This window comes from Aythya marila, assembly GCF_965140915.1.
Source record: "Aythya marila genome assembly, chromosome: 3".
Taxonomy (NCBI): Eukaryota; Metazoa; Chordata; class Aves; order Anseriformes; family Anatidae; genus Aythya; species Aythya marila.
The window spans coordinates 97,826,566-97,853,988 of NC_139044.1; the positions used below are offsets into that span (position 1 = coordinate 97,826,566).

At 38.4% G+C, this 27,423-nt stretch overlaps 1 protein-coding gene across 4 annotated transcripts in view; it reads right to left on the reverse strand.

Moving 5' to 3' along the window:
- Positions 1-27,423, reverse strand: part of ARHGEF10 (Rho guanine nucleotide exchange factor 10) — a 120,726-nt gene that overhangs the window by 62,109 nt on the left and 31,194 nt on the right. The window contains exons 3-17 of one of the 4 annotated variants that reach the window (XM_082757692.1): positions 27,031-27,201; positions 25,469-25,759; positions 24,103-24,166; positions 23,617-23,696; positions 22,564-22,620; positions 19,622-19,785; positions 16,467-16,583; positions 15,151-15,265; positions 13,084-13,196; positions 9,365-9,442; positions 8,958-9,137; positions 7,516-7,632; positions 5,415-5,507; positions 4,165-4,335; positions 2,182-2,327 (exon numbers count right to left, since the gene is read on the reverse strand). In XM_082757692.1, the coding sequence (XP_082613818.1) occupies positions 2,182-2,327; positions 4,165-4,335; positions 5,415-5,507; positions 7,516-7,632; positions 8,958-9,137; positions 9,365-9,442; positions 13,084-13,196; positions 15,151-15,265; positions 16,467-16,583; positions 19,622-19,785; positions 22,564-22,620; positions 23,617-23,696; positions 24,103-24,166; positions 25,469-25,759; positions 27,031-27,201 (1,957 nt within the window). Of the gene's footprint in view, positions 1-2,181; positions 2,328-4,164; positions 4,336-5,414; positions 5,508-7,515; positions 7,633-8,957; positions 9,138-9,364; positions 9,443-13,083; positions 13,197-15,150; positions 15,266-16,466; positions 16,584-19,621; positions 19,786-22,563; positions 22,621-23,616; positions 23,697-24,102; positions 24,170-25,468; positions 25,760-27,030; positions 27,202-27,423 lie in introns of all 4 variants that reach the window. The other 3 variants (XM_082757693.1, XM_082757691.1, XM_082757694.1) reach the window with 3 other exon arrangements.

A 27,423-nucleotide genomic window follows, 5' to 3' on the forward strand; every position in this document is an offset into this window, starting at 1 on the left:
CTGACAAGCCAACGTTTCTGCGAAGCCCAAAGCCCAGGATGTTCTTTACAGCAGACTTTTTGCAATTGCTGTGGTTTCTAAGAGGAATCTACACGTGAACTGCTGCTAACGGATGTGTACATCACAACAGGCATTTCAGAGGAAACAGCACGCTGAGGAAGCTTTACTTGAAATAGAAATGGAATTCACTGGCTCCTTTTCCTTTGTTTCATTCTGTTATTCACACATTCAAGCATATGTAACAAACATCTACTATCAAGCACAAAAGAGATATGAAAGGAAACAGGAATGTTTCCTTCACAGAAAGCACGGCTGAAGTAAGCAAAATAAAAGCTTTGGAGAAATCGGCCCGGAGTGTTTAGTGAGAACAGTATCTGGACACCAACATTCAGCTAGTCAGCTAATTATTCACCACACAGTCACACTTCTGTTTCAAAGGAGAGACAAGAATGAACAGAAAAAACAAAAGTACCACAACTTAAGCAAATATTTATGAACTCTAGATCTAGTTAAAAAGAAAGAAAACATGACAGGGCAGGACACAGCTGTTCAGTCGCTAGGGATAGCATCCACCCTGTCCAACTCCCACTACTTAAAAGTTAGGTCTCCAGTTTAAGCCGGACATCTAGGCTACACGTGAAGAAGGACCTTCTGGGGGTCACGGACTGCAGAAATGCATCTTTTGCCAGCTACAGAATATTGTTCTGGAACCAACGCCTGCCAGGCTCCTGGGATGTCTGACTATTTCTGTAAAGACTGATAAAAGGTGGTTAAGAAAACTGAGCTGACACGTGCTGTTCTGCTACCTGTACATGTAAGTTCTCTGAAGAAGTTTACACCTTCAGCGGTCAATAGGTAGGCGTGCACAAAGCTGAGTTTGAAAACCACTGCTATAACAGAAGCCTAGCTTAGATTAGATGCCTAACTTCTACACAGCTAAAATGAAACTACAGCTCATTTGGACCAAAAATTCTGGACTGTATACTAGTGTAATCAATGAAATTTATCATATTATTTCCTTCATTCCCTAACTATATTTTGCCTGACAAAGTAGTTTCTTCTGCAGTGAAAAAAACAGTTAATGTCAGGAACAACAGTGCTGTTAGTGATAACTGGAACTGTTGACTTAACAAGGAACCCAGAGACTTGGCAAAATCATGAACTTTTCAGACACCAAGTGAAAACAGAGTGCACATTGCCACTTCAGGACCAACTACAAAAAATCCAAGACAATGATGAAAATAAGTGGTCAAAAGCTACTAAAGAACAGAATTGATTCCTGGGATAATTGGATATAAGCTTTTGCTATGTAATAACTGCTCTTCAGAAAACGTACTTCTTGCTCACTAATGTGAGACCAAGCATTCACACTACTGCAAAAATGTGTGCTGCATTCAGACTTCACCAACGAACTAACGTAACAACTCATATTATGCTTAAGAAAAGCTGTTTTTGGAAGATTTTAACAGTCTACATTTTCTCTGTCAGAATGTACCAACACACAAAGCAATTCATGATACAAGCAACATTGGAATGTGAGTGTGACCTTGGCATACACAGTGCTATAGTAACAGTAATTGCTACAGCCAACTAAAACAGAAGGCATGTTAAAAAAAATGCTTTCTTCAAAGCACCTCAACTTTAATCCTTCAACATTTGGTCTCAGAGATAAAAACCCTTCCCCAGCTGGAATTTCATTAGCGTGTTCCTTTTTTTTTTTTTTTTTTTTCTTTTCTCTAGCTACACGCATTAGCTTTGGTTTTGTTTTAACTTCCATATCGTGTCAGGTTACAGATATGTGACAGCACGAATTTAAGGAAGAAGAGAAAAAAAACCTACCGTGGTATATCTGCACTCCACTCTACCCTAATGCACACTGATGATTCTACAGCACATTTCTAACTGCAGTTTCCAACTGAGATAGATATATATATATATATATATATACACACACACGCACACACACACGTATATATGCTCACACACACAAATTTATTCTGGAACTTCAAAATATCAGCAGGCAATTTAGAAGAGTGTATAAAAGCCAGCTGTCCATTCATTATGACAACTGATAGAGATCATTAGACATAGTAAAAACAACAACAACAAAAACTCTTTTCACTGTCATCATTTCCAGCTTAAACTTGAATGATAATTTAAAAAATATTAGTTAAGTCTTACCGTATGTTTACCGTTGCACACATCAGCACATCATTTAACATGAAAAGTCGCCGTTCTTTGGTTTTGATAATTTCTCCTTTGTCACTGTAAACTGTTTCAACCATATCATCAGTCCGTACGAGGTATCTGTTTCCACTGCTAAGTAACTAGATTTTAAAAACAATCAACATCGTCTATTATACATTATTCATCTAACATTCAGAACAACAACAACAACAACGCAATATTGCCATATGACTACAAATGCTCACAAGTGAATTTGCCAAATGAATTAAGTGTCTTTACTGATTTGCTTTTCATTTCCTGCAGCAGTAACATAACCCCAGGATATGTCCTGCAGGGGTTTTAATTCTTCATATGGAACATGTAATTGCTCTGAAAGTCTTCCATATTGATAAAGATCCTCTAATGAAAAAAAAAAGTCATAGCTTCCACAGTTTCCATTACTTCCTTCCTTCACCTCTTCTTTCATAGTCCGTTTAAACATTACACATGGTTCCAGCCATCACAAAGGGGCAAGTCAGAGTGGGTGCAAGAAGAATGCTTTCAGCTTCTCTGTCTACATTGGCTTACAAAATCAGTGAAGGAGTGCAGCTGGCATATTTCCACAGACTGCCAAGAACATGACACACACAAAAGGTGCAGGACATGTAAACTGTTCCTGCAAATTTTCTTCAAGTGCTGAGACTCAGCCTTGCGTGCAAGCATGAACCAATTCCTTACAGGTCAAATACATCTCCATAGTGGCAGAGAAAACAAAATGGTCTGCAACGCACCCATTTCCTATCTATCCATTTCCTTCACCACCTGTTTCACCTTGCCTGGCATTGTTTAATGGCATTGTCGAAATCTGTATAAGCAAACATTAAGTCACAAGTTGCACAAGGCACTAAATGATTTGAAGTGACTACGCAGCTAGATCTCAAATCTCCTGGTACAGAACATGAGACTTTACAGTTGCTATCAACTGATAAAAAGAAATCTGGACCACCTGCTAAAGGGCACACTCTGTGTCTTTAACTCTTTCAGTCACTTGTAGATAATCATTAGTAGCTAATTCAAAAAGCAGGAGTATGAGAACGAGAAAAAGTAAATTACCTGAACCCATTCTTTAATGCACTTAGAATGGAAATAATATGCCAGGATGACAATAAATTCAGTATTTCTTTTTTCATAAAGAGCTTAGTAGAAGTATGTTCTGGTTGACTACTTTCTATTCTTAAAACTACCAGGGTTTTTATGAATCACAGACAAAAGCACTCCTTGCACTCCTTTAGCATGCCTCCATTACTCCATGCCAGAATAAGTACAATCATCTCTAACTTCATGAAAGCAATAATTGAAGCACTGGGAAAAACAGAAGCATTTATGATGCAAATAAGCATACATATATCTACAATACAGATAGCTACTAACAAACTCAAAGAAAATTTTTCCTTCCCCATAACTGAATGTCTTCCGCAGTTCTTCAAAGACATTTCTATTATAAGATCTAAATATATGAATGAAACAGACTGGGGTGTTCTTCAAGACAGGAAAGATATTGGACATGTTCAATAGCACACTCTCAACCACTCTGCAGTTGGAAGCACTGTGGTGTAAGAAACTGGTTCCTTCCTTTACACAGGAGTAATTCCTTGGTTCTAGGATAAATTTAAGTTGAAGTTTCTCATGCAGAAGATTTCCTTGAAAACTTGATACAGAAAAAGAAAACATTGCTATTTTCTACACTGCCACAAAATACCAGCACTGCTGCTGCTATTTCAGCATTTTACCCACCCCAACACACTGTGGTTTAAACCAGTGAACCCATTCTGTCTTGAAGGTAACTCACTTCTCACACCTACCACCAGAACAACCCCATGGTGTCAAGCACTACAGAAAAAAACGCAGGTGCCCCTTCAGAATCCATTCTAAAGATTGTTCAAGACCCAGAAACTAATAATAAACTGACTCTTCCATCACACATTTCTGCTTCCTAACCTTGTTCAGATAACGTTCGTTCATTGCTTTTGCTATCTGTTTTATTTCACAGCGTTGATCCGCATCCCTTTTCCTTTCATTTAACTTCTCTGCCAGTGTTTCAAGTTCGGTAAGAGCCATCTGTAGAGGTAATCTGTCAGGATGTCCTTTATTAGTGTTCTTCAACATATCCTTTAGGGAAATCATAAATGAAAACAAAAATCAGAATTAACTCCAAACTCAAGTTCAAAAGAGTATAGGATGTGCTGTGGACTTGTGTGCAGAAGTTACTGCTACATTCCTTACCTGAATACTACTAAAGAATAAGACCAATGAACATCTAATGAATATTCAGACTGTGCATCACTTATTTTCCTGAATATCTTAATAGATATTAAAAAAAGATATTGAATGGGGTCATTATTTATAGGAAGAAAGTACAGAAAAGAAACCTGAAAATAAATGTAAAACCTCCAAATGTAACAAAAAAAGATTAGCAGAAGTTGCACACAATAGAAAACGATTTGAAAAGCAATATTATAATATGGTGTCTAAACAATCATTTAAACTTCTCTGATACTTCTTATTATAATAATGTTCAATTATCTTTATTACTATTATTATTCCTCACTAATACACTGACAGCAATATCATACTAAAGTAGGAGACCATACTTACTCTATGGAGGTTACAACAGCTGCTAAAAAACCCTTCCCTTTTGTAGGCACACGTTGGAACAATTTGAAATTTTTGCTCCTTCCTCACAGCACTTAAAAATCACCACGAATTCGCTATGGCTTCCTGCCACAATAAACTTCATCTCTTGTGCTGTCTCAAAAGCTCTTGCCACAGCTACCTACCCACAACCTCCCACCACAACTTCCTCTAAACCTTATCCTGCATTAATTCCTGGACCTTCATCCTGAAGCCTGCCCTGTGTCACACCTGCATAATGCAGCTAACTTTTAGCTCTCTCTGGGATAGACTTGACATGATCTGGAAGGAGTTTGAAACACTGAAAATTGGTCTGGAGCAGGTCTACAGAGGGGAACTGTGAATTACAGTGAATTGCCTGCCCATGCAATCAGAGATCAGTACGTGATGATGCACTGCAATTTTTTTCCTTGATATTTCCCCTGGATCCAGTGGTCGCTGCCACTGCAGCATAGTCTTTTAGCAGAAGACAGCTACCCAGCAATCCCACAAACAAGCCATGTGAGAATGCAGCAAAAACACTTATTGGGTAAATCTGTTTGGTAAATATTCTTTACCTGCAATAGCAGAATGAACTGTGGAAAGCGCTGGATAGGTTTCATCATTAAACCATACAGTGTAATCCGATCAGGGCTTGACTCCTGGCACTGCTGCAATGCAAGACAGTCACACTGTTTACTCCCTTAAGTGTATTTCCATCAGTTACAAAATGAAAAGATGTCTTGTAAATATTCTGTATCATTTCATTTATTATAAAAATGCTACTACAAATATTCCTTCTTTTCATTTAGAAGTAGTAATTTATTTTTTTTTAGAATCACTATTAATCACTATGGTGATGTATTTGGTACATAACCAAACTTAAATCTCCTCCTTAAGTAACTGCAGCTGGGATGAAGCCTCACCAGCAATGTGGTACCTATGTATACAGTGATAAACCACATCTTTTCTTTTTTCTTTTCTTTTTTCTTTTCTTTTTAACATAAGCAATGCAATGAAACATCTGCTTAACTTCAAGTACAACAAAATGAACATAATTGTTCCAGTTTTTAAATTTGTAAATCCAAGTGATTTGTCAATTTATACTCTGTAATTTACTATTGCTGATCTGTACCTTGGGCCTAAGAGACCATAAATGTGTGAAAACCAATGCGTTTTTAAGAGGAAATCTAAAGAAAACATTATCTCAGTACTGTGGAAACAAAAAGACTTTCATTTTCTTTATTAGTAGAAACTAGGGAAAAGATCACTGATTTATGCTTGGAAAGAAAAATATCAGAATCCATTACTTTGGTTTTTAGGAGTGGGGGATAAGAACATACAAATTTCATTTGCATGTTCAGAAGCCCTGTTTGTCTAAAATATTTCAACTTTTTGAATATTTTGATCAGAATCACAAAAGATTAAAAAAAAAAAAAAAAGAAGAGTAGAAGAAATATTCAATATTAAAAACCAAACAATATTAAACTTTTGTGCAGTGATTACATTTTCACAACCATTTTTTTGCCTGACCACTGGTGGAGAAAATTCTTGCACAAAGTCTGTTAGTTGCAGTTGGACAAAATAATAATAAAAAAACAGGTGGTACATAAATTTACTCTGTCCTAAGAAGTCAACTGTGACTCCCTAGCTGGGAGCAGCACCAGTGCTGGTACTGACAAGGATTGTCAAGAGCGTAAATGATGCCACTGCTGGAACAATGGGCTTATACCTGTGTGAGAAGTAACCTTACAGAGTTTCATCTTCGTGGTGCCTAGGGCTTCCAGAATACAATCCTGTGTACTGCTGCTGCCATACTTCCAAAATGCTTTGAATTAATTTTAAGATCTGAAGATAGATTAGCAATCAGCTCCCCTGGCCCTCCCTTCCCAATCCTCTAGCAACCTAAAAGCTTCACAGTTTATCTTGCCAAGGGGACCCGACTTCAGCATTTGATGGACCACTGTGGCAGACCTGGCAGAGTGACAGCTCTGAGAGGCCCAGCTCAATCCAAGACTCTCAGGAAAATGGGACAAACTGAGCTTCCAGGCTCTTAGCAGTGTAACACACAGCCTAAAAGCCTTGCAATAGTTTTTGCATACCCTCTGTAGGGCATCACACCTAAGGCTTCCCAGCAGTTCCACTGCATGTGCCAGGCTCACGATGCACACTATTGCATTCATCAGGGCAGTAAACATTCTGCACAAAAATAATCAATTTTATCTCCAAATTGTAAAAAAAAAATAAAAATATATTTGCAAAATAATAGTAAATTATTGTGGAATGGAAGTACAGCTATACGACTGCACAACAGAATGAAGAGTTTAGAAGTAAAATAAATCCAAAACAATAGTTCACCATCTGAGTCCTCTTATTTCATGCTCACCTGATAAGAAAGAATCCCAATGTTTTGCCAAGTACAGCGATGTGAACACCAATAAACTGACCTGAACAACAGCAACAAAAAACACCACTCTGCACTTCCAAACACATCCAGGATCTAGAATCAAGTTATCATTCTCAAAGTAGTGAAAGTGAATTCTCTGTAGAGTTTATATGCCTAAGCCATAAAATCAAAGTCACATAATATACAGTATTATAGTCTTATTTTCCCCCTTTTAATTTATAGTGTCTTACTCATATCGCATGTGCAGCTGTTTTAAGCTTGAGTGAACTCACCTTTAAGAAATCCAGAAAGGCAGGTTTGGTGGCACATGTTTTCTTAAGAATCCCCACTGCTGTACTGAAGTTGTTTACGTATTCACTGTACGCATCTAATACCATAGATTTGGAAAACTAAAAAGATAAAAAGGTAGACCATAACTATAAGCACAAAGGATGCCCAACAGTATTATTTAGAGCCCTGACTCACTTTGTTAGGAGCTAAAGGCTTTTGCTTGGCTCAGTGCTGGATGTACAGAAATACTGAAGATACCCAAAATAACTTTTCTGCAAAACACAGCTTGGAGATGTACAGATGTAGCAGCTATGAATTATAAAATGTAGATTTACAGAAATAGCTTCACCTTGGCTTCAATCCGAGGGCAAAGCCTGGGGACTCTGTGTAATCAAGAAGCCTCCACTGAGATTCAAAGCAGCTAGTGGAATCCCATGACCTTCTCACAGTGGTAATGCACTGCTGCCTGTCTTCCAGATTCAATGAACAAGTGAATTCCCAAAGCCTACACAACCCATCTTTAGCTGATGTTTAGCAAGAAAGCAGGTTTTGTGACCTGCAAACAGCCACATGAAGGGCAAGATCTCTGTCTGCCCATTGCCTCCTCAGTAAAGGTTCTGCAGAGCTCGCCTGGTAAGTACACCCTAATTTGCTTCGGTCAAAGTAAGATACATCTGGTTTAAAGACAGACTCTTTAGTAAACGTTTCATTTTCACTGAAATGGGGTCAAAGCACCCAAAAATGCACATCCCTGCTCTCTTTCAGCTGAAATGAAAAGGTGGTAGTTTCCAGCAGCTGGGTGGCAACAAAACAAAGTACTCAAACCAGCCAGTAGGTAGCCTTCCCTTTCCATTCACACACCTGCTGTGGGAATAACATCTTTCTATCAACCATGGCAACTTTTTGTTTCCTGTAATTCAAGCCAGTGGCTAGTCCAGTTCTTCACTGGATGAAGGTCCATTAAGGGATTTACAAATACTCTGTGTGTGTGCTCCAGGCTCAGTTCAAACTCAGGAACTCAGGACATCAAGTACTGCGTTTGTTCTTTTTTTCTTTTTTTTTTTTTTTTTTTCTATTCCCAGTAAATATGTAAAGTCCCACATACATAAAACTACCTGCTTTTTAAGCGAAACTGAGCTTTGATCTCACCCTTATTATGGTGAGTTTTTGAACCTATTTCCTCCGAAAAAGAAACTGCTTACTTAAGTATCTCAAAGTTTGATCAAGGCCTGAAAATTTTGGCCACAATGCTTTCTCATCTGCTAACCAAGCTGAAGACACCTGTTGGTGCCAGCTTCCTTACCATGATGGTACACATATACTCTGACAGTTACTGCAGGAATTGGAGAACACGGGATATAAAATGGTCAAGTTAAACAGAAAGATACAGAGACTGAATAACAATTCTAAAATAAAAATAATACGTTTCGATGCATTTGCTTACTGAAGCAACAAAGACATCACCAATCATTTCAACAGAATCCCATTCAGAGACACGACTCGCCAGTGCTATTTGAAACATTGAATGGCACTGAAGAATTTCCTTAATACGGTAAAAGACCATTTTGAGTTTTCTTTCACTCAGTAATTTTGGTTCCATTTCTGACAGGGGCTTCTCATATTGCTGTGGGAAAAAAAAGATACATAAATATGTTAAAATCGCCTTAAATGGGGTCTTCTATACATAGAAAAAGTCAAACAAATTACGTAACAGCACATACGCACAAAATCTCTCTGAACATTTGGCATAAAGCATCTGTAGCAGAATCTGTGAGTCACGCTACAGATTCTTTAAGAATTTGATTAATTTTCGAATTCCCAAGCCATAGAATGCAAAAGTTATTGCAGTACCTCCAAAATTCTTTTCAGAGCATCCACGTAATTCTTCTCACTATCAACTACAGAGCCCAAAATATATCTTCTCACAACCTGTTGAAGAAATAAAGTTACCTGATTAATTTCAAGGAAAACATGTTTATCATAAGTGGGAATGCTCGTGGTAAAAATCCCACACTGATAAAAAGCAAGAAACACAAGGCAATTTAAATACTGGCACTGCCATACCATAAACACCGTACATCTTCAAGAGTCATTAAAAATAATTTTAGAGTAATAGTAAGTTTAAGACAACAACAGTTATTGTAAGCCTATATAATCTTTGCTGATTGTTTCCAATTTCAAACTCTAATTTTGAAACATCTTTTATTTTTAGATGTATGAATTTATTCATTATGAGGAATTATCTTAGTTGGGATTTTTTTTGGGGGGATATTAACATGCCTAAGTGAAAATCTTATCTATATTTATACCAATCAACAGAATTGTAAGCTTCAGGAAATACTGTCATATTTCATGTTTACAAACTCCAGACTATTCATCACATATCCTTCTTTACTTCCTAATTCTGTGATTTAGCTGAAACATACTGTATACACATGCAGATAACATGAGAGAAAGGACAAAGAAATTGATCTGATTTAAAAGTAAAACTTCTAACTGCTATGGATTATATTTCTTGCTATTTTTAAGGGTTTGTCTTCACCCAAACTCACTTCCTAATCCAACTTTCAAAAGTGATGTTCTGCTTGAGGGAGAAGATGGTAGGAAGGCAGGGACAAGCCACTTACCCAGAAGTACAAGGAAAGGCAAAACTGCTTCTTTTACTACTTTAAGCTAGCCTTGAAATGAGAGGCTAAGACCATGAAATTCACATCTCAGACTTGCTTCTCTTGAAACTCCCCTGCTTCTGATCCCCACAGCCTCCTGCTTTCTTCTCCTCAGCTGCCTTTAATTCTTCACACTTGCATTTCATATTATTAAATTATGTGTAGGTCATGTAAGGATTTTCTTTCAAGTGCTGGCATTTCAAAGGAAGACTTCAAAATTATCTGAGGCCTTGCTTAAAGAAATAAGTGGTAAAATTCATTGTGTCTAATTTGTGCTTAGACAAGATTTAAGTTTTTTATTGGGTGTAACGTATTGGTTGCTCTAATAAAAGATAACATTGCTACTCTTAGTCACAGTTCACACTTTTGAAAAGAATAAATACGTTTGAGTTATGCTTTTTCAGGCTGTACAATACACAAAATAAATGCTTAACAGCACCTATTGGTCATCATGATATATGTAACTTCCAATAGGCTTGCATGCAAGTCTTACATTTATATTAGCATTGTTGCTAGTAGGAATAGCATATAAACATAAACAACTTAAAATAAGAAATTTGAAAAGAAAAAAATCGAAAGAATTCTAGTCACAGGCTTAAAACGACGTGAAAGCTAACATGATTGAGACCCGAAGCAGGACATAGTATTCAAACAGGAGCTTGCTTTTAAACAAAAGCTACCATGCCACCTACTGTTTAAAGCAAGAACATCCATAAAGACAACTCACTGCAGGGTAACTCAGGTTGGAAGGAGCTTTCCAGTCCAATTGGGATCCCCAGGGCTGCTGGGTAGTCTGTCCCCTGCCTGTGCTGTGTGTGGCACAGGGATACTCTGAACCAAAAGCCAGGACTTGCGTTTGCCACTGTTGGCATCACTGGAGCTTGCTGTCAGCCCAGCTCCTCAGCCATCCAAGTCACCCTGAACAGCAGCCTTACCTTCCAGCATTGTACATGCTGCCTATGTCAATTTGGTTTCTCCTGCAGACATGCTGATGGGAGCACTGCAGCTGGCACCCAGAGAACTGATACAGACATTAAGCAGCACTGGGCCTGTATCACCTCCTGCAGGACAGACACCACTAACACCGGCCACTTGCTGGGCTTTGTACCACTGATTGTACCCCTCTGAGCAGGTTTCAACCTGCTTTCCACTCAATTTATAGTCTGCCTACAGGAATTATATTACACATACAGCTACAAGGATACTTCTGGAGATTGCGCTGAAGGCCTTGCTAAAGCAGAAGTGGAATGACACCCTCCATTTTCCCCATCCACAAGTTAGTCACCCCAAAGGCACACAGGCTGGTCAGGCACTAATGGACTTACTGAAGACTGTTCCTAATCATCCTTCTGTCCCTCCCAAACTCACAAACAGCTACTAGGAGGATTTGCTGCATAACCTCCCAGGGACTGTGATAAGGCCAGCCAGACCCTAGTTTCCCAGACCCTCCTTCTTGAGGATGAGTGTGATAACTAAATTTTTTTGAGTCACTGTCATCTTAGATGATCAAGGCCATACCTTCAGAACCACTAAATATGTGCCACCCAGTTTCATGGACATGTCCATCCAGCCAAAGTACACCTTAGCTGTATCTTCCACTGCAGGTAATGCTTTGCCCTAACACAACCTGCCCCTGGCTTGGGGGCTTCAAAGGCCTGAGAACAAACCTTACCAGTAAGAGCTGAGGCAAAGGTGTCACTGACTTCCTCACTTTTCTCAGCCTGCTTTGTCACTAGGGTCCCCCGTCCCATCAGGCAGGGGACCCATATTTTTATTAGCCTTCCTTTTGCTGTCAGTGTACATATAAGGAACCCTTCTTGTTGTCCTTCACATCTCTCAAGCTCCAGATGAGCTTTGGCTTTCCTAACTCCATCCCTGCTCAGCTGGGCTTCTCTTCACGATACACAATATATATCATGACCTACACAGCAATTAACAGCTTACTCCAAATTAAGAGCTCTCTATCTTTCCTGAAGAAAGTACATCCATTTTTAATTACCTACAGAAAACAGTGAAACTCCCAAACCCATATTTGGAAAGAAGGAAAATACAGCATTCAGTGATGCTGGGATGTTACAGTAATGTAATACATTTGCTAGTTGTATCGTTACAAGATCTAGCACTGCATTGTGCTAAACATATCAGAAAAACAGAATTCACCAAGCAAAACAAAAGCCCATACCACTCTCTTCAACTACTCTTTAACTTATTTTTCAAGAATACCATTAGCTTCGCCACTCATTTTTTTAAGGTACTGACCAACTCATGACTTTACGCCACAAGATACTAAAAACTCTCACACTGTCATTATAACTTGTCACAACAATACAGTAACATGAACCAACAGGATTTATTTCCAGCCAAAAATTCAAACTTATGCTGATTTCAGTGTCTACTGACATGGTTTCCACAGTGACCATAGAAATCTGAGGTGGTGAACAGCAAACTATACTGTTCTGTAGACTTGACTTTACCATGGACAAGTTTTTTTTAGATCAGGAGAAATCTTAAGATGCAGAGAGTACACAGAATGTTCTCTGCATTTAAAAGAGAACTCCTAGAGCACCAGCGTCTTCTGACTCAGCAAAAAAATCTTAAACTCTTCTTTTTCACTCAAAATCATCACATTCAGCTTGAAATGTTTAGGCAGAAAAATAAGTAATTACTGTAGTTCCTAATTTTATAATGCAAAACGTTTTGTATCTCTCGCTGAATTCTTTATTGATACATTTCACACACACCAATTTTCAAAAAACTACTTATTCTAGTCTGAATTTAATCTCCCTTTATTTTATATCATATGCCAGAATGTTTGAAGAGGAAGGCACCTGACAGCCATTGATGCAGAAAATAAGGGGGAACAAAAAAAAGAGGTAAAAGACCAGGTTTTGAAAAGCCTTTTACCTGCTGCTGTGATAATCCTTCAGGCATAGGGGTCATAATTGCTTCTGCATGCATACAGTCCACATCAATAAATAAGTTTAGCTCCTCTTCTTCCAGACATGATGATCTATGATCTACAAATAGATGAATAAAAAACTGTCAACTTTGACAACACAGAGATTGAGAGACCCAAGCACAGTATTTACAACATAGCCTTATTTTCACTTCCTGTACAAAAGTAATTTTCTCAGCATTTCTGTATTACCTGTGAAATCACAAAAACACCAGCACTGATAGGTGCTCTAGTACAGAACATATTTCAAAAGCTATCTCAAAGTCCTAAAATCCACACAGCAGGAGATAGCCTATGCATCTTTTGCATGATTTCTCCTTCCTCTTTACAGCTAAGAGCACAGAGCTGTCCAAATTGCAGGACATGACAACTAGGGTTAAAGCTCTGCAACTACAGGGCCGGCAGTTTTTAAACAAACAACCTTTGGGATGAAATTAAACACAGACATAACATGATTCAGTGCAAGAAAATTCATACAACCTTCCATTGACTGAACTAAAATCAGTAGCCAAACGTATCAAAACACTGGCCTTCAAAAGAAATGAGAGTAAGAAATTCTCTATTAGTCCCTATGGACTTCTCAATGCCACTAATTTCATTTGAGAAGCACCACCAAAGTGCAGTGATAGGTGGCAGTACACAGCCAGCCAAACAGCCCGACACCAGCAGAGGAGAGAGAAGGAACAGTGTGAGAAACTGTGGCTTAGAACACAAAGAGAATTAAGGGAAGCAGTTTTGTTGGCTAGAGGAATTAATGAGATTAATCAGCAAATTTGTCACATGCTCCCTGCTGATTTGGTAACTGGCTAGAGGATTAGATCTTCCATAGATATCCTGCACCTTCTACCTAACCTCTACAACCGTGAGGAGGAGTACTGGGCCCATTGTAACACTAACGAAGATGATTTTCTACTGTGTAACAGCAAGAGGGTGAGGATACATTTTTGCTCAATAAACCTTCTGCAAATAATCTTTTATTTTATGGCTGTGACTCACCTAAATTTAGAACCAGTTATTAGAGACCATAATGAGATGTGCACTAGTCCTTACAGATAGGATGCAGCTTTATGTTAGCTCACTTGCTAAAAACATCTTGTTCCAGTCTTGTGGTTTTGGCTTCTTAAAACTGTAGTTTTAGGAGCTCTGAAGTTACAACCGTTTAATTAGTTGGGCAGAAACTTGAGCAGAAAAACAGACTACCTCTCAGCCTTATCCTGGAGAACAAATTTGTGTATAGTCACTACCACATGCAAAAAGTAGCTGTGGACTGTGGCTGCTGAGGGTCACGACATGGGACTGATGCCTGTTTTAAATTAGAAGAACACAAATACCTCCAGCTTTTTTATTTTAGAGCCTCTTCTGTTGTGACAGTTCCCAACCCAAAAGCCAGCTTTTGCTAGAAATCAGCAAACTGATAAAGCAGAAGACTCTTTCCTTGCTACCACTCTCAGGCACAGTTTTTGTTATCCTTTTTGGTTGTTATAGACTTTTTAAATAGCTATCACTCCACTGAAATCCGGATCATAACAGCAGAATTTCTTACTAACAGACACTCTGGAGTTATTAGATGGAGGGAAGTGGACAGACTTAGTACCTTAACATGATTTCTATAATCCCCATAAACCAGTATCTAACTAGCATCTCTGACACTGTTATTTTTAAGTGGACTCTTCTGTGTTGTCCTCCGGTTCCCTAGGTCACTGAGGCCTGCACCCCAAACATAAAACTACTCAAGATGCACTGACCGCACCGTGATCTGAACTGAATGTTACACTATTTGCTGACAGAGCTGATTTGGCAACCTGACCCAGTGGGTGGCATCCCTGCCCACGGCAGGGGGGTTGGAACTGGGTGATCTTCAGGGTCCCTTCCAACCCAAACCATTCTGTGATTCTATGATTTGATGCAACCAGTACTCAGCTACTAGTACAAAAAATTGCTAGGCTATTTGTGTCCTTTGTCAGGAACGACTAGAAAAAAACAACATTAGCACAGCATAACTGACACATACATACCTTGGGAAATAAAAGACTTAGTTCTAATGAAAGAACGACCCTTTTTCACAGCTGCTTTTGTTTTTTCAAGTCCATCTTTGGTACCTTCTCTAGCAGCTCTCATGAGCTTTTGCATCTGTAAGATAAAAAATACATTCTACATGTTCAGTGAATAATACCAACCCGCTTGAGCATAACATGCAGAATGCTTTTGATCCAAATACCTTTTAAAAGAATGCTGTCAAGTGTTTTAGGCTATAAATATAGCCCAAAGTCAATGAAATAGCTATAATAAGTACTCAAATCCATCAAACCATAGATCTGAGCATTTGTACTTCCTAATCAAATCAAACCTTGAGAAAGGATCTCACTTTACGATAACCTCGTATGCACACCCAAAATAACAGGAATGCTTTAAGAATCCTTCTGCTTCAAACATCTGAACTTAAAATAGTCTCAAAAGCTCGACTTTACAATATATAACAAATAAACACTAAGAACATGTCATTAATGGTAAGGGTTCTTATTTATCTTCTAACTCTGCCAAAGTATTTCTGACCTAAAAATTCAGTTCTGTATTAACTATATTCTTAAATAAACACTGTGTTTTGCAGAAAATTTTACAACTAATAATTTCATTAATTGAAGAAATCAGTAAGTTGATCTAATTAAGTATATTTTGTAGTACAATACTACAGCAAAGAAGTTTCATGGAAAAAAAAGTAGTGCTGTTTTGCTAGGACATGTTCATTAAAAACTGCTTTGTACTCTTCCTTTCCTAAATGCTGCCAAGGCAAAAAAGAAAAAAAAATAAAAATAAAACCCCACTACTGCCAGAACCGTGCTGACATCATCAGCTGCACCAGAATACAAACAAAGCTGTCTTGCTGCACTCAGGCAGTTTTTTTCTGTCTGAGCTGAAGTTTTTAGCAAAAAAGCAGCCTTTTCATGCTGGCTCCATTCAGAATGGCCAGCAGCATGATTCTCTGTCCTACAATTTGCTCTGACATGGACAGAGCGCCAGGGTCACGCTAGCCCTGTGGAGCTCCCTGGGGTTTCACAAAGGCACCAGGGCTCACTCCTCGCTCAGGCTCTGGGATAAGGGCAGGCCAATGCCCTACCCGATCTTCTGAAATTGTTACAATTGACAAATAAACATGAGGAAAAGCCCTCGACAAAGCACTTTTAAGACAAACTACATAGCAATCCAGCACATTTAGAACTATTTTAAACAAATCATTGTCCACTTTTTCAAGCTATTATTCAAAGACAATATTGTCTGTGTCGGCAAAGCAATCATTTTAAACATAGCTAATTACAAAAATTAACTACACTACCTTCAGCTCATGTTTTTGCTTTAGTTGCTGAATCTCTACTGCTCCCACAGTGTTTGCCATCAAATCTTTCATCTTTTTCTCATAATGCTCCTTTAAACGCGTTAGGTCATGAGAAAGCTACAGTGCATAAAAAGACACAATCTTTTCAAAAAGCCTGTAGTGCAAACTTAATGCTAAAGTACTAAAACACATCATGCATGTTGCTAATTCTGCCTCCTGACACACAGATAACTGAGAAAACGTTCATTCAGGGAAGCTCCAGCCCGACGAGTGGACTGTTATTGCTGCAGATCGCTGGACTTACCGAAAGTCGGCCAGGCACCTTTGCGCTGTGCTGGCAACTATGTAAAGAGAGGGACAAAGTCACTTAGTCTAAGCTAACTGCATATTAATTATACCGTGCACATCTTTTACAAATTGTTTGGAAACAACACATCAGCTTTCAGCTCATCATTCAGAGGAGCACACCTTGCCAGTGCATTTCTGGCTCTTTCAAAACAGCAAATCAGAGGAATTCTCAAGGGCTGAAGGAGCTGTGGCACCTGAGAAAATGGAGATCTACTGTACTAGCGCGTTGGGTAAGGAGAAAATAAGGGAGGATGCACAGGTTTGTAGTTCCCACATGCGTGGGAATTGGGAAGTATGCATCTTTGCTCTGTCACAGCCTCATTGAATGATTGCAGGCATAAGCACCTCGTACATAAGTACAAGCACTTGCAAGGTAAGGAAGTTCTCATGGAGAAATACCCTGGAGTACTCATTAATCCTCACTAAGCATTTTGAGAAAGCAAGATAAAAGCAGCAAAAATTCAATTGGAAAAAAATATATATTTTTGTGTGCCTTATAACAGAAAAGAAGCCCAATGGAAAAACCCTCAGCTTGATGTCAACAGAATTATCTGGCAAACAATCAAAGCATCAGGAAAGAGAAGGCCGGCTGAGCTGAAAACAAAGGGGCAGGTCCAGAATTCAGCTCTGCTAGGCTGGTCAGGATGCAATTACCTTCAACACGATGATTCTGGCATTACAACAGTGTAATTAAGAACAGCATCCGGTTCACAGCTTAGAAATATTTGATAGTACAAACGTTTTCTCTTCTTAAAAAAATAGAATTTAAGATAACAATTCAAAACTTATAATAAAAGTGACTTTGAGGGAAGTCATACCACCACTTACAATTAAAATCATGCCTCCAACCTTCCCATGCTTTTCAACCAACAGAAAAAAATAATAAGGTAAGTCTCTTACAGGCTATAAAAGACTTTACAAGGAGACATGCTGAGAAAACACTGCTAACGTCCATCATAAGACCTGAGGAGAAGTGAAAGTTAGTCAAAGGAATGGATATAGGGACCAGGTATAAAGGAGAGTGGTTTCTCCCTATACTGAAATGCTGATGCTTGATTATTTGTCTTAACAATTCTGAAATTTCAGTCTTGCCTCATCCTCCTCTAAACCCCTTCTCTAGCTTCCTGACTTTTCCAGCTCCCAGTAAACCCATACAGGTGTGGGTGGTCTCTCCAACTTCTCCATCCACCAGCAAATTTGTTCCTAGGCTCCTCACCCCTATCCTCAGAAGAACAAACCAACAGCCACATTAAGACTTACAAGCTCAAGTGCAAAGTACTACTCAGTCTCTTCCACAGGTATTCAAAAACCAAACTCAGTTTTCTTCAGGCTAGTCCAACACCTCCCCAGAAAGAAACCGCTGCAATAGCTTAAACTTGTTCTTTCTGGTTAGGTCAAAAAAAAAAAAAAAAAAAATCCACACTGAAATGCACAACATCAGCACTCAGCTCACAAAGTGCTGATTGGAGTGGGATCAAGTTTTCCAGCTAATTGCTCACTCCTTGATTTCCAAAGGGCACGCAGCAAGGATGGAGGTCAGGGGAAAGCAGATAAGGGGTACTGGAGGGAGACAGTGAGGCTTTTGTTTTCATTAAGATAAGAAGCCTGCAAAATCAAAATAAGGGTGCTATGGAAGAACAAGTGCTAAGCAAGTTCCCTAATGTTCTTGTACATTTTCTGTTTGAAAGTGCAAGTGGACTTGGGGCTGCATTCCCTGGAAAAACGGTGTAAAATGAGGTGGTAGCAGTAGTATTTAAATCAGGATAAAAAAATATGTAGAGCCAAAAGCAGAAAGCAGCTAAAGAAAGCAAGCACACCTACATTACTGAGAAACCCAGCAGAATGGGCAGGTTCAGTCCCCAGCCTTTGAGTTTTCCTCTTCCTACTACTGTGCTACCCCAGCCATGGCAGCCTCCCTACATCCTACTGCCACTGGAGCATTTTGCACGCTGACTATACTCAATTATGAAGTAGCTTACAGCATCTGTTACTGGTTAGCATGTGACTGAGAAGCCCTAAGGTTTTTGCAGTGATTACAGGCACCAAACCCCATCCCCCTTCTCAAACAAGCTGTGTCCAGTCTCTGCACCATGCCTCCATCCTCCAAGCCCTCAGAGCAGGGAACTGGCAGCGGGATGGCTGCCCCAGCTCCCACACAAGACTTTGTTCTCACAGAGAGCGCACAAGGGCAAAAGGAGTGCAGCTGAAGGAGAGAGCACAGGAGGCCAGGTCTCCTCCCAACATGCAGTCAAAAAGATGCAGGGAGAGCACATACCCATGTTGTCAGTGTCTTCCTGGCTCCTGTGGCATGGACCAGAGATGTCACAGAAATAGCATTTTATCCACACAACCTTTCTTCTCTCATTAATAAATGGTACAAACTTCTCTTTCACATACACACACACAAATTCTCACCTTCAAACAACCAAAGTGAATCAAGACAGAACCAAAGTGATCTAGGACAAAAAGGCAGGGAACACTAGCAGAGTTTTGTGACTTTTGAGTGCCCAAAGGATCCCAAAACTTCAAGTTTTGTCAGGCTTATCCCATTTCTTCTTTGCATTATTTTCCATACACATTTACCACTTACATTAATACACCAGCTGCAAAACAGAAACTGTGAGGAACTGCCCACAAGGAAAATTCATCCTATTTTTAAAGACAGTCTCTTTAAAGGAGACAGATTTGTGTGTCCTTTAAAAATATGTTGGTATTTGAAAGTGGATTGAGAAGGGAAATACAGGTGAGAAAGGCAGGTGTTGAAAATCAGGATGACCTCAATGACAGCAGCACTGCAGGATACATACATGTCTTTTGTGGTTGCCTCGCAAAAAGGAGCTGGGCATTCCATTCTTACACTCAGAATCACTTTGTTCTTCATAGCTTTCAAACTCACTTGAACTCCACCCATATTCCAGCGAGCTGTTTCCACCATCATCGCCATTTTCAACATCATCATAAATCATTTCTTCTGCAAGAATTAAACCAAAATAAAAGAAAACTACACTGAAATACCTTTTTGTTTAAACAAGAAAAACCTCTTGTTCAGATGTACCATAAGGAATTAGGCAGACTTTTGTATGCACACTTTTTAACATGCTTAAAGTAACCCAATATTCAAAAGAGCCAAAATGGGCTATCTCTGTTGTAAGAGATTACTGTAACAGGACATGATTGGTGTTCTGGGTACACACCATGATACCTTTAGAAACATGCCATGCTCAAATTATGCTGTTCTGTCCAAATGCCACAATATTTTTAAAAGAAATTCAATGGAAGCTCAAACTGTAGCTGTGCTAGGAACTTTTCATGATCAGTTCAAACAACAAATGCTAAAACACTGAGAATCAAATGAAGACATTACTATTTCAAGCAGAACAGACCAAAGTAACAAGAAATACATTACAAAACTCTGGTACTTTATGACTCATTCTTGCAGTTATACTGGCACTCCTCCTTTGACTAGGCTTCTCTCCTCTCTTACCTTGTCCATCAAGTCTAAGAACTTGAAATATTAACCTTCTCAAGATCTAGGAAGCTATTATTTCAGAGGTTGACCAAAGTACCACCCATTAAAGTCATTGGAAAAATGTTTCCAAAATAGTTACTGAAAAAAAAATATACTACAAATAATCACACTGTTTGGGCAACTTTTTTTTTTTTTTTTTAACTTTAAGCTTTCCATCATTATTACCTCAGCTGCTGTTTTAGTTGGCACAGGCATCTAGTAACTCAAAACAAAATGGAAAAATTTTATTGCCAAATATTTTTCAGGAAACAAGCATGCAGCCTACATTAACAGAATCCTTTGTTAATACAAGTAGAAAAGTATGGATAGTTCTGCCAGGAATCCCTACTGTCAGAGGTTACAACTTAGCATTTAAAACTGTCTCACATTAGCCATGCTTTTATTCCAAGACTAAAGTTTTATGTAAATTGAGAAAAAATATATATACTTGAAAGAAAAGCTGACATATTTTACATATCTGGCTGATCCCAGGATTCTATTATTTAAAAAAAAAATACATTTTGAGCAATAAAAATCTTCCATTATTAGCATGAATGAAACTATTTTGAATTACCACAGAAGAATCTCCTCTCACTTGGAATAACAAAAATTTTTTTTTTTTTTTTTTTTTTTTGTCTCCATGCATATCAAGATTGTCCTTAAAATAAACTGCCTGAAGGACCACATTTTAGTGGTAAACTAGCACAATGAATAATTTAAAAGAATTATCATAGTAAATCAAAATAATTCAAGACTTAAAAAGGCCAAAATTTTGCAATGCAATTATTGGGACACACTATACCCAGTGATTTAGCGGATGTATCTTGTTCACCTACTGATGTAGAATGAGCTCAGACAGATTTTTTTTCTTGAAATAGGAGTGTCTGCCTATCAAACTATATAATCAATAAACATAAAGAACATGAACGTACAAATATGAAATTTCCTCTGCTACCTATTTTCTCAGAAATTTTCAGTAACTCTGGGAACAAATAGAATGTCAAAATTTTAATTACTGATTTATGGCATAAGGTGAAAATTCTGACAGAGATGTTCAGCAGAGCATCCATGACATGTATATCTCCTCAGGTTAGCCTCTGGCCTCAGTCTATGTGCTTCTGGACCAAGCAAACACAGCGCGAAGACATCCCTGCCCAGAGTAGCACAGTCCACTATGGGACCTTCCAGTACTAAAAGCATTCATGCCATTAAATGCAGCATGATAGACTGAAATAATAAATAAATGTGAGTAATAAAATAGTAATAAAATTTGCAAAATGTCTTGCCTGGATAGCACTAATAGCAAGAAATAAAAAAGTTAAGGCTTTAAAGACAATTGTGTGTTTCATACCAGAAGTCCCAAGTGTTTGCTTGAACCATTAACATGGTCATAGCCAACTTCAGAATCAAATAAATGCCTATACCCTGAGAGCCATGACAAGTAAATGTAGAGTTCCCAATAAGCAGATCCATTCAAACAGTTCGTTGGCAGCAACCAAGCCTTAAGCACAGGCACTGTGAAGAAAAATCACCCAACAAACCTGACCAAAAACTTGTTTAAATAGCCTTCTTGACCCCTAACTCCACTATTCCTACCCAGTAAAGGTAAAATCTAGGCTTCAGCTACTGTTTTAAGATCTATTCTGCCTCTTCCAAACATGGTCACACAATAAGGAGCTAAACCACTCCAAAGCTGAAGAAAAAGCATTTCTGGAGAGTCACAGTCAGAAAGGTGAATAGCTGCCCTGAACCTCCTCTTCAAGTAATGTTCAGAGAGCTGAACATGTTTCCATCTAACAGGTATTATTATGTGACAGGGTGCTTCCCAGAATAGAGCAGTTCTCTGTGCAACTATGATAATGCTGCATTGTACTAGATAAGTATTTAAAACACTCTTTCCCTACTTTGCTTTCTTTAGGTCACTACAAGTACAACACCCACCACTGCAAGTCTCTAATGCACAGAACACAACCAGTTAGGGATTTCCCAGAGTACCTATAAAACACAGCAGAATTCAGCTTATGGGCAGAGAGGTGTAGGAGACCTGCTGAGACAAGACTGTGCTAAAAGTTAGTTTTAATTTTGAACTTTATAAGAGCTATTGATTACTGTTAGAATGCTAATTCTGTTTACATGGAACTTAGTTAATGTGTCTATTCATTATATATGCACAGAGGCCATATGACATTGCTTTCAATTTAAACTAAAACCTGCATGGTCTGTATTACAAAGACTTCAAACCTGGTTCAGAGTCTGAATTTTCTCTTGGTACATCATCATAAATTACTTCATCTGGGTCTAAAAGCAAAACAAAACAAAAAAAGGCATGAGAAATCACCCAAAATCTGAACAGAAGCAACAGAGTATATTGGTTATACTGGCATATATGAATACAATGGAGATACGACCCATTCTCCATCAGCATTTTACTAGTATATCTAATCAAGGTTATCCAAGTAAAGGAATAATGCATAGCAACAGTAACAGTAATGTATTTGTGAAAATTCAAGCAGTTTTATCTATATTGTATATTATGAGCCTTGGTAGCTTGAAAATAGAAATCTATTTCCACACTCAGTATTTCTCACTTCTTTTCACAACAGTAGAAGTGTTTCTCAGGTGCTGCTTATTATCTTATTAATTAGCTGTAAGAAACTGTAATAGACATTTTTAGAAAAATAATCAAAACTGTACATGACATAATGATCATCTCAAAAAGTTAAGAGGCAGGACAGGAACGCAAATTCTTCAATTCTTTCAAGTGACATTTAGATGACTCTCCAGCCCAGTGGGATCCCTCACATTGTCCCAGGTGAGAACAGCCAGGATAACCTGTCCTCAAACCACACAGGCTCTGTTCTGGCTTCAAATGCACCCACTAGCCAAGGGCACATGTTGAGAAAATGCGTTAAGCAAACAGTTGCCAATTACTTCATGAGAAGATTTCACATACAGCCACAGAGCAGACTGTGAAGTTGAGCAAATTTCCACCACAGACATACTGAAATAGCCAAATGATTTCTGTGATTTCCTGTAAAAAGTGATGAACTATTCCATAGTCTCCAAAAAGCACTTCATGGAAAAGTCAATATTAATTTTGTTTTAAAATACAAATTTTTGTTATGCTGCTGAATATTTTAACTATGTATAAATGGGCTCCAGAACATACCTGAGAAAACACAATAAAAGTGAACACTGACATTCCCATAAAACATACATGATTACATACACAGTTTATCACAACTTAAAACTGACCTTCTTCTATAGTTTAACTCTGAACTCACTGATACTTACTTTCCATCCATGCAGTGTTTGCAGGATCTGCAACCCACTTTGCCAGAGCATCATCCTCTCTCTTGACCTGGTTATCTTCACTGATGGGGAAAAAAAGGAGGGGGGGGGGGAAGGCATAAAATCATTAAAAGCTACACAACGATACTTTTAAACAACCATTAAAACAAGTCAATAAATAAAAACATCTCACTGCCTTCCAGTTCTCATTTTGAGGTTGCTAATTACTCAAAAACTCTGCTTCAGTATGTAATTAGGATTTAATAATCTATTCTATCTGACAATTTTAGTCAATAGATTGAAAACACTTCCCTTCCAACCTCAAGAAATGCAAGGATTTTGGTAAATAAGCAGAGTTATGGAGTTAAGAAGATGAAAATAACAAAACATGGAAGCATCAGACATGAAAAATGAAGTATTTATCAAATGCAAGTTTTATCAGGAATTGAGGTTTCAGAGATCATTAAAACATACTGAACTGGCAATCACCTATTTTGGGGTTCCTCTGAGTTTAAAGAGTTACAGTGACATTCTTCAGTTGCTGACTGCATACCTGCTAAGTAGAAAAAATACATATAATCAACAAAATGCTTGGAATAATGTCAGTGGGGTTCAAACGGTACACTTCAGTATAAGAAAGCAGTTTTACTAATAGTTAACAAATGATTTACTTCCACACAGCACTTTTATTCTTAAGAATCTCTAAAATCTCTAAAAAAAGTGTGAGTTTCTTCACACTATCTTACCTATTTTCACAACTGAAAGAATTCACACAGGCACAGCAATTTGGTATAGGAGCTAGTAAAAGGAAGCTACAGTATCTGATGCATTTAATTCTAATCTCTCAATCATATATTCCTCTTCAGGCAATAACAACACAAAAATTTTGGGTTTACTCTCCTATATGCCTAACGGAAGTAGATAGCAAAGGCTGCAAAAAACATATAGTACACAGAACTACAGTACAATTGCCTCCTAGCTAAAGAGTAATATATTCAAAACAAAACAAATTAAAAAAAAAAAAAAAGACAGGATATGGAAAGCTTTCTGCTCTTCCTGCTCTCTTGACATTAAGCTGTCAACTTTGCTAATTCTGGTTACAACATATTGGGACTGTTCCTGTTTCTGCAATAATCCATAGTTATTCCCCTTTCTAGTTTCCCCTTCCATCTTAAAATCATACTAAAGGACAAAGAGAATGCACCAAATTATCAAGTAAAAAATCCCGCAGCAATTCTAAATCCACAAGGTCTGAAAAAAAACAACAACAACAACAACAATAAAAAAAAACACCAGAAGTGCATATAGAAAAGGTAAAAGGGACAGGAACTCTGCCAGGACCCAGATCAAGCATGATAAGGGTTTGCAAAGAAATCAGTTGGCCTGAGCACTGAATTATTACTCTGGAAATTATTTCATGACATTAAGGGGGAATTAACATTAATTATTTTTAATGGCAAGATAAGACAGGAGAGTCCTGACTCGTGCTTTATGTTGTGATACAGTGCCAGCAAACTAAAGGTCAACCATCATGGACTTAAAAGGTTTGAAAAGAACTGGCCGTGTACATTCATTTTTTTCTTACACATCTTAATTTAGCTATCTCAATCCTAATATGGCAAACAGAGTCCCATTAAAATGTTTACTTTTTCCCTGTCTTTTTGTTTTAATAAACCGATACTTCTGAGTCCGTCAAAATTTTAGTTCCTACTCCACAACAGTTATTCTATTTTGACACCAAATCCCCCAGAGATGTCAAGGCTGAATGGTACATAAGCATTTACAAAGCAGCACAGGTATCTGAAGTTAAACAAGGATTCCCCATCAAATAAAATAAGCTGCGTAAATACAGTACCTTCTTCATCTACAGAAACACTGCGTATTATAACAGGGCTGGAGTATGCTGGTAGTATCAAAGGTAAATTGGATGGCACAGCATAGCCACAGGGCACGGGGACAGAATAGCCACCAGACACGTTCGGACTTGGAGGTTCTTCTTGAGGACTTGGTTCTGGGGAGGAGGATGGATCCTTTTCTTGCATTGGGGAAATATTTATGACTGAGTAGGGATTTACTTTTGTTGGAATGCCTTCTGCAGCAGGTTCTGATGCTCGCATCTCCCCATTTCTTTCTAAGGTATCAGCACCTTTAGTTAAAAAAAAAAAAATAAAGGTTTTATTTTTATACCTTTTCAAGGTGCTTCATATTGTTCTTTGCAAATATCGTAAACATTTACATGACCCCCACTATACAATCTGCTTACAGTCTATGACACAAAATTCCCACACAGTAATGTTCTCCAGCAGCAAAACAACCGGGTTACAAGAATGCCTTACAGAAAAACAATAATTTGATCCTAAATACAGGATAAGATTTCTGACAAGTGGCTAGGGTCCACTCTTGCTTGCCATAAGCACACAGCTGAAAACTGTCTTAAGCCCTCATGTTGCAAGTCATATTTTAGAGATATTTGTGTCTTATATACACAAATACAAGAAACATTTTAGCAATAGCCATGAGCAAAGAAAAAGCTCACTGGAGGGATGCTCCTCAGAGAGCTGTCCTGAAAATGCTCTGATAAGAACAGGGGAAAGAAAATAACTTTTGAAGTTTTCCTCCTTGAAAATAAACTATTTTCTGATCCACAAACTCCTCGGTATCTCTAGAGACAAGCTGGGGCACAGCGCAACCAAAGGCTACTCTGAAGCAAGCTACAGAATTGGATCCCAAGTGATCAGAAGCTTTCAAGCTGTAAGCACGTCTTCACAACAGGATGAGCAAACAAGAATTTTTCAGAGAAAAGTCATGTTTTAAGTTCCAGGTTGTCAATCTGCTCAGTCACCTGACGAGTTATTTATCTCTCATTGCCATGAGCACAATGACTGTTTACAAAAGGAAACTGGATCAAAGTCAGCCAAATCAGCTGTTGTCAATTTGAGCAGAATAGAGCGATTTCCAGAGCATACCTCAGCACTGGGAACATCTGCAAGTGTTGTAAAAAATATTTTAATGTCTAATAAAAATAAGACCCCTGTTATGAACAAGATTCTTACATTCTGACTTTTTTTTTTTTTTATGCACGTCATACGATCAGCAACCATCAAGCTTAGCTGTGAAGGCAGACTATCTTGAGCCATCTTCATGCTATTACAGGTTCAAGGGCATAGAAGGTTTCCTGGAGCATGGCATTATGACTGAGACATTGTTTTACACTGAACATGGATGGGAAACCTCAGAGGAATTGCGTGTGATCATCACTTGCCTTGTCAAATCTACCACCAGTACAGCTAGCACAAATAATCAAAACATTTGCACAGCTATTCTACGGATCTCTCTTTTTTGCAAGTATTTTTATTCCATCATCAATCTTGCCTCTTTACTTAGCCTAGAGATGCAGAGCCTGTCGGGGTGACTTACCGGTGCCATTAGCCTCTTGGTGCTCTGTGTTACTTCCAGGATCAGGAGGAGGTGGCACAAGGGCTTGTCTGTCTGCTTCTGGTATCTCATCTCCACTGTCAAAGTCAAACTGCTCTCCCTCGTCCTCTTCATCATCATTCGTACCCGTGGCTTTAGGCTCTTGCTCTAGAACTATGCAGAAAGACAAGCTTTGTTTTTTTTGCTCTCAGTAATGATGTCAGACGTTAGGCAGGTGCTCTATGTTATGAATGAAGCCCATAAAATGACGCCCAAAAATGTTAGGTCACTGGAACAGAATAGAACTTTCTCAACATGTTGATACCCTCTGGCAATTTACAACAAACCCTTTAATATAACTAAATTACCTAGAAAGCGAGAGAAACTGGTAATACA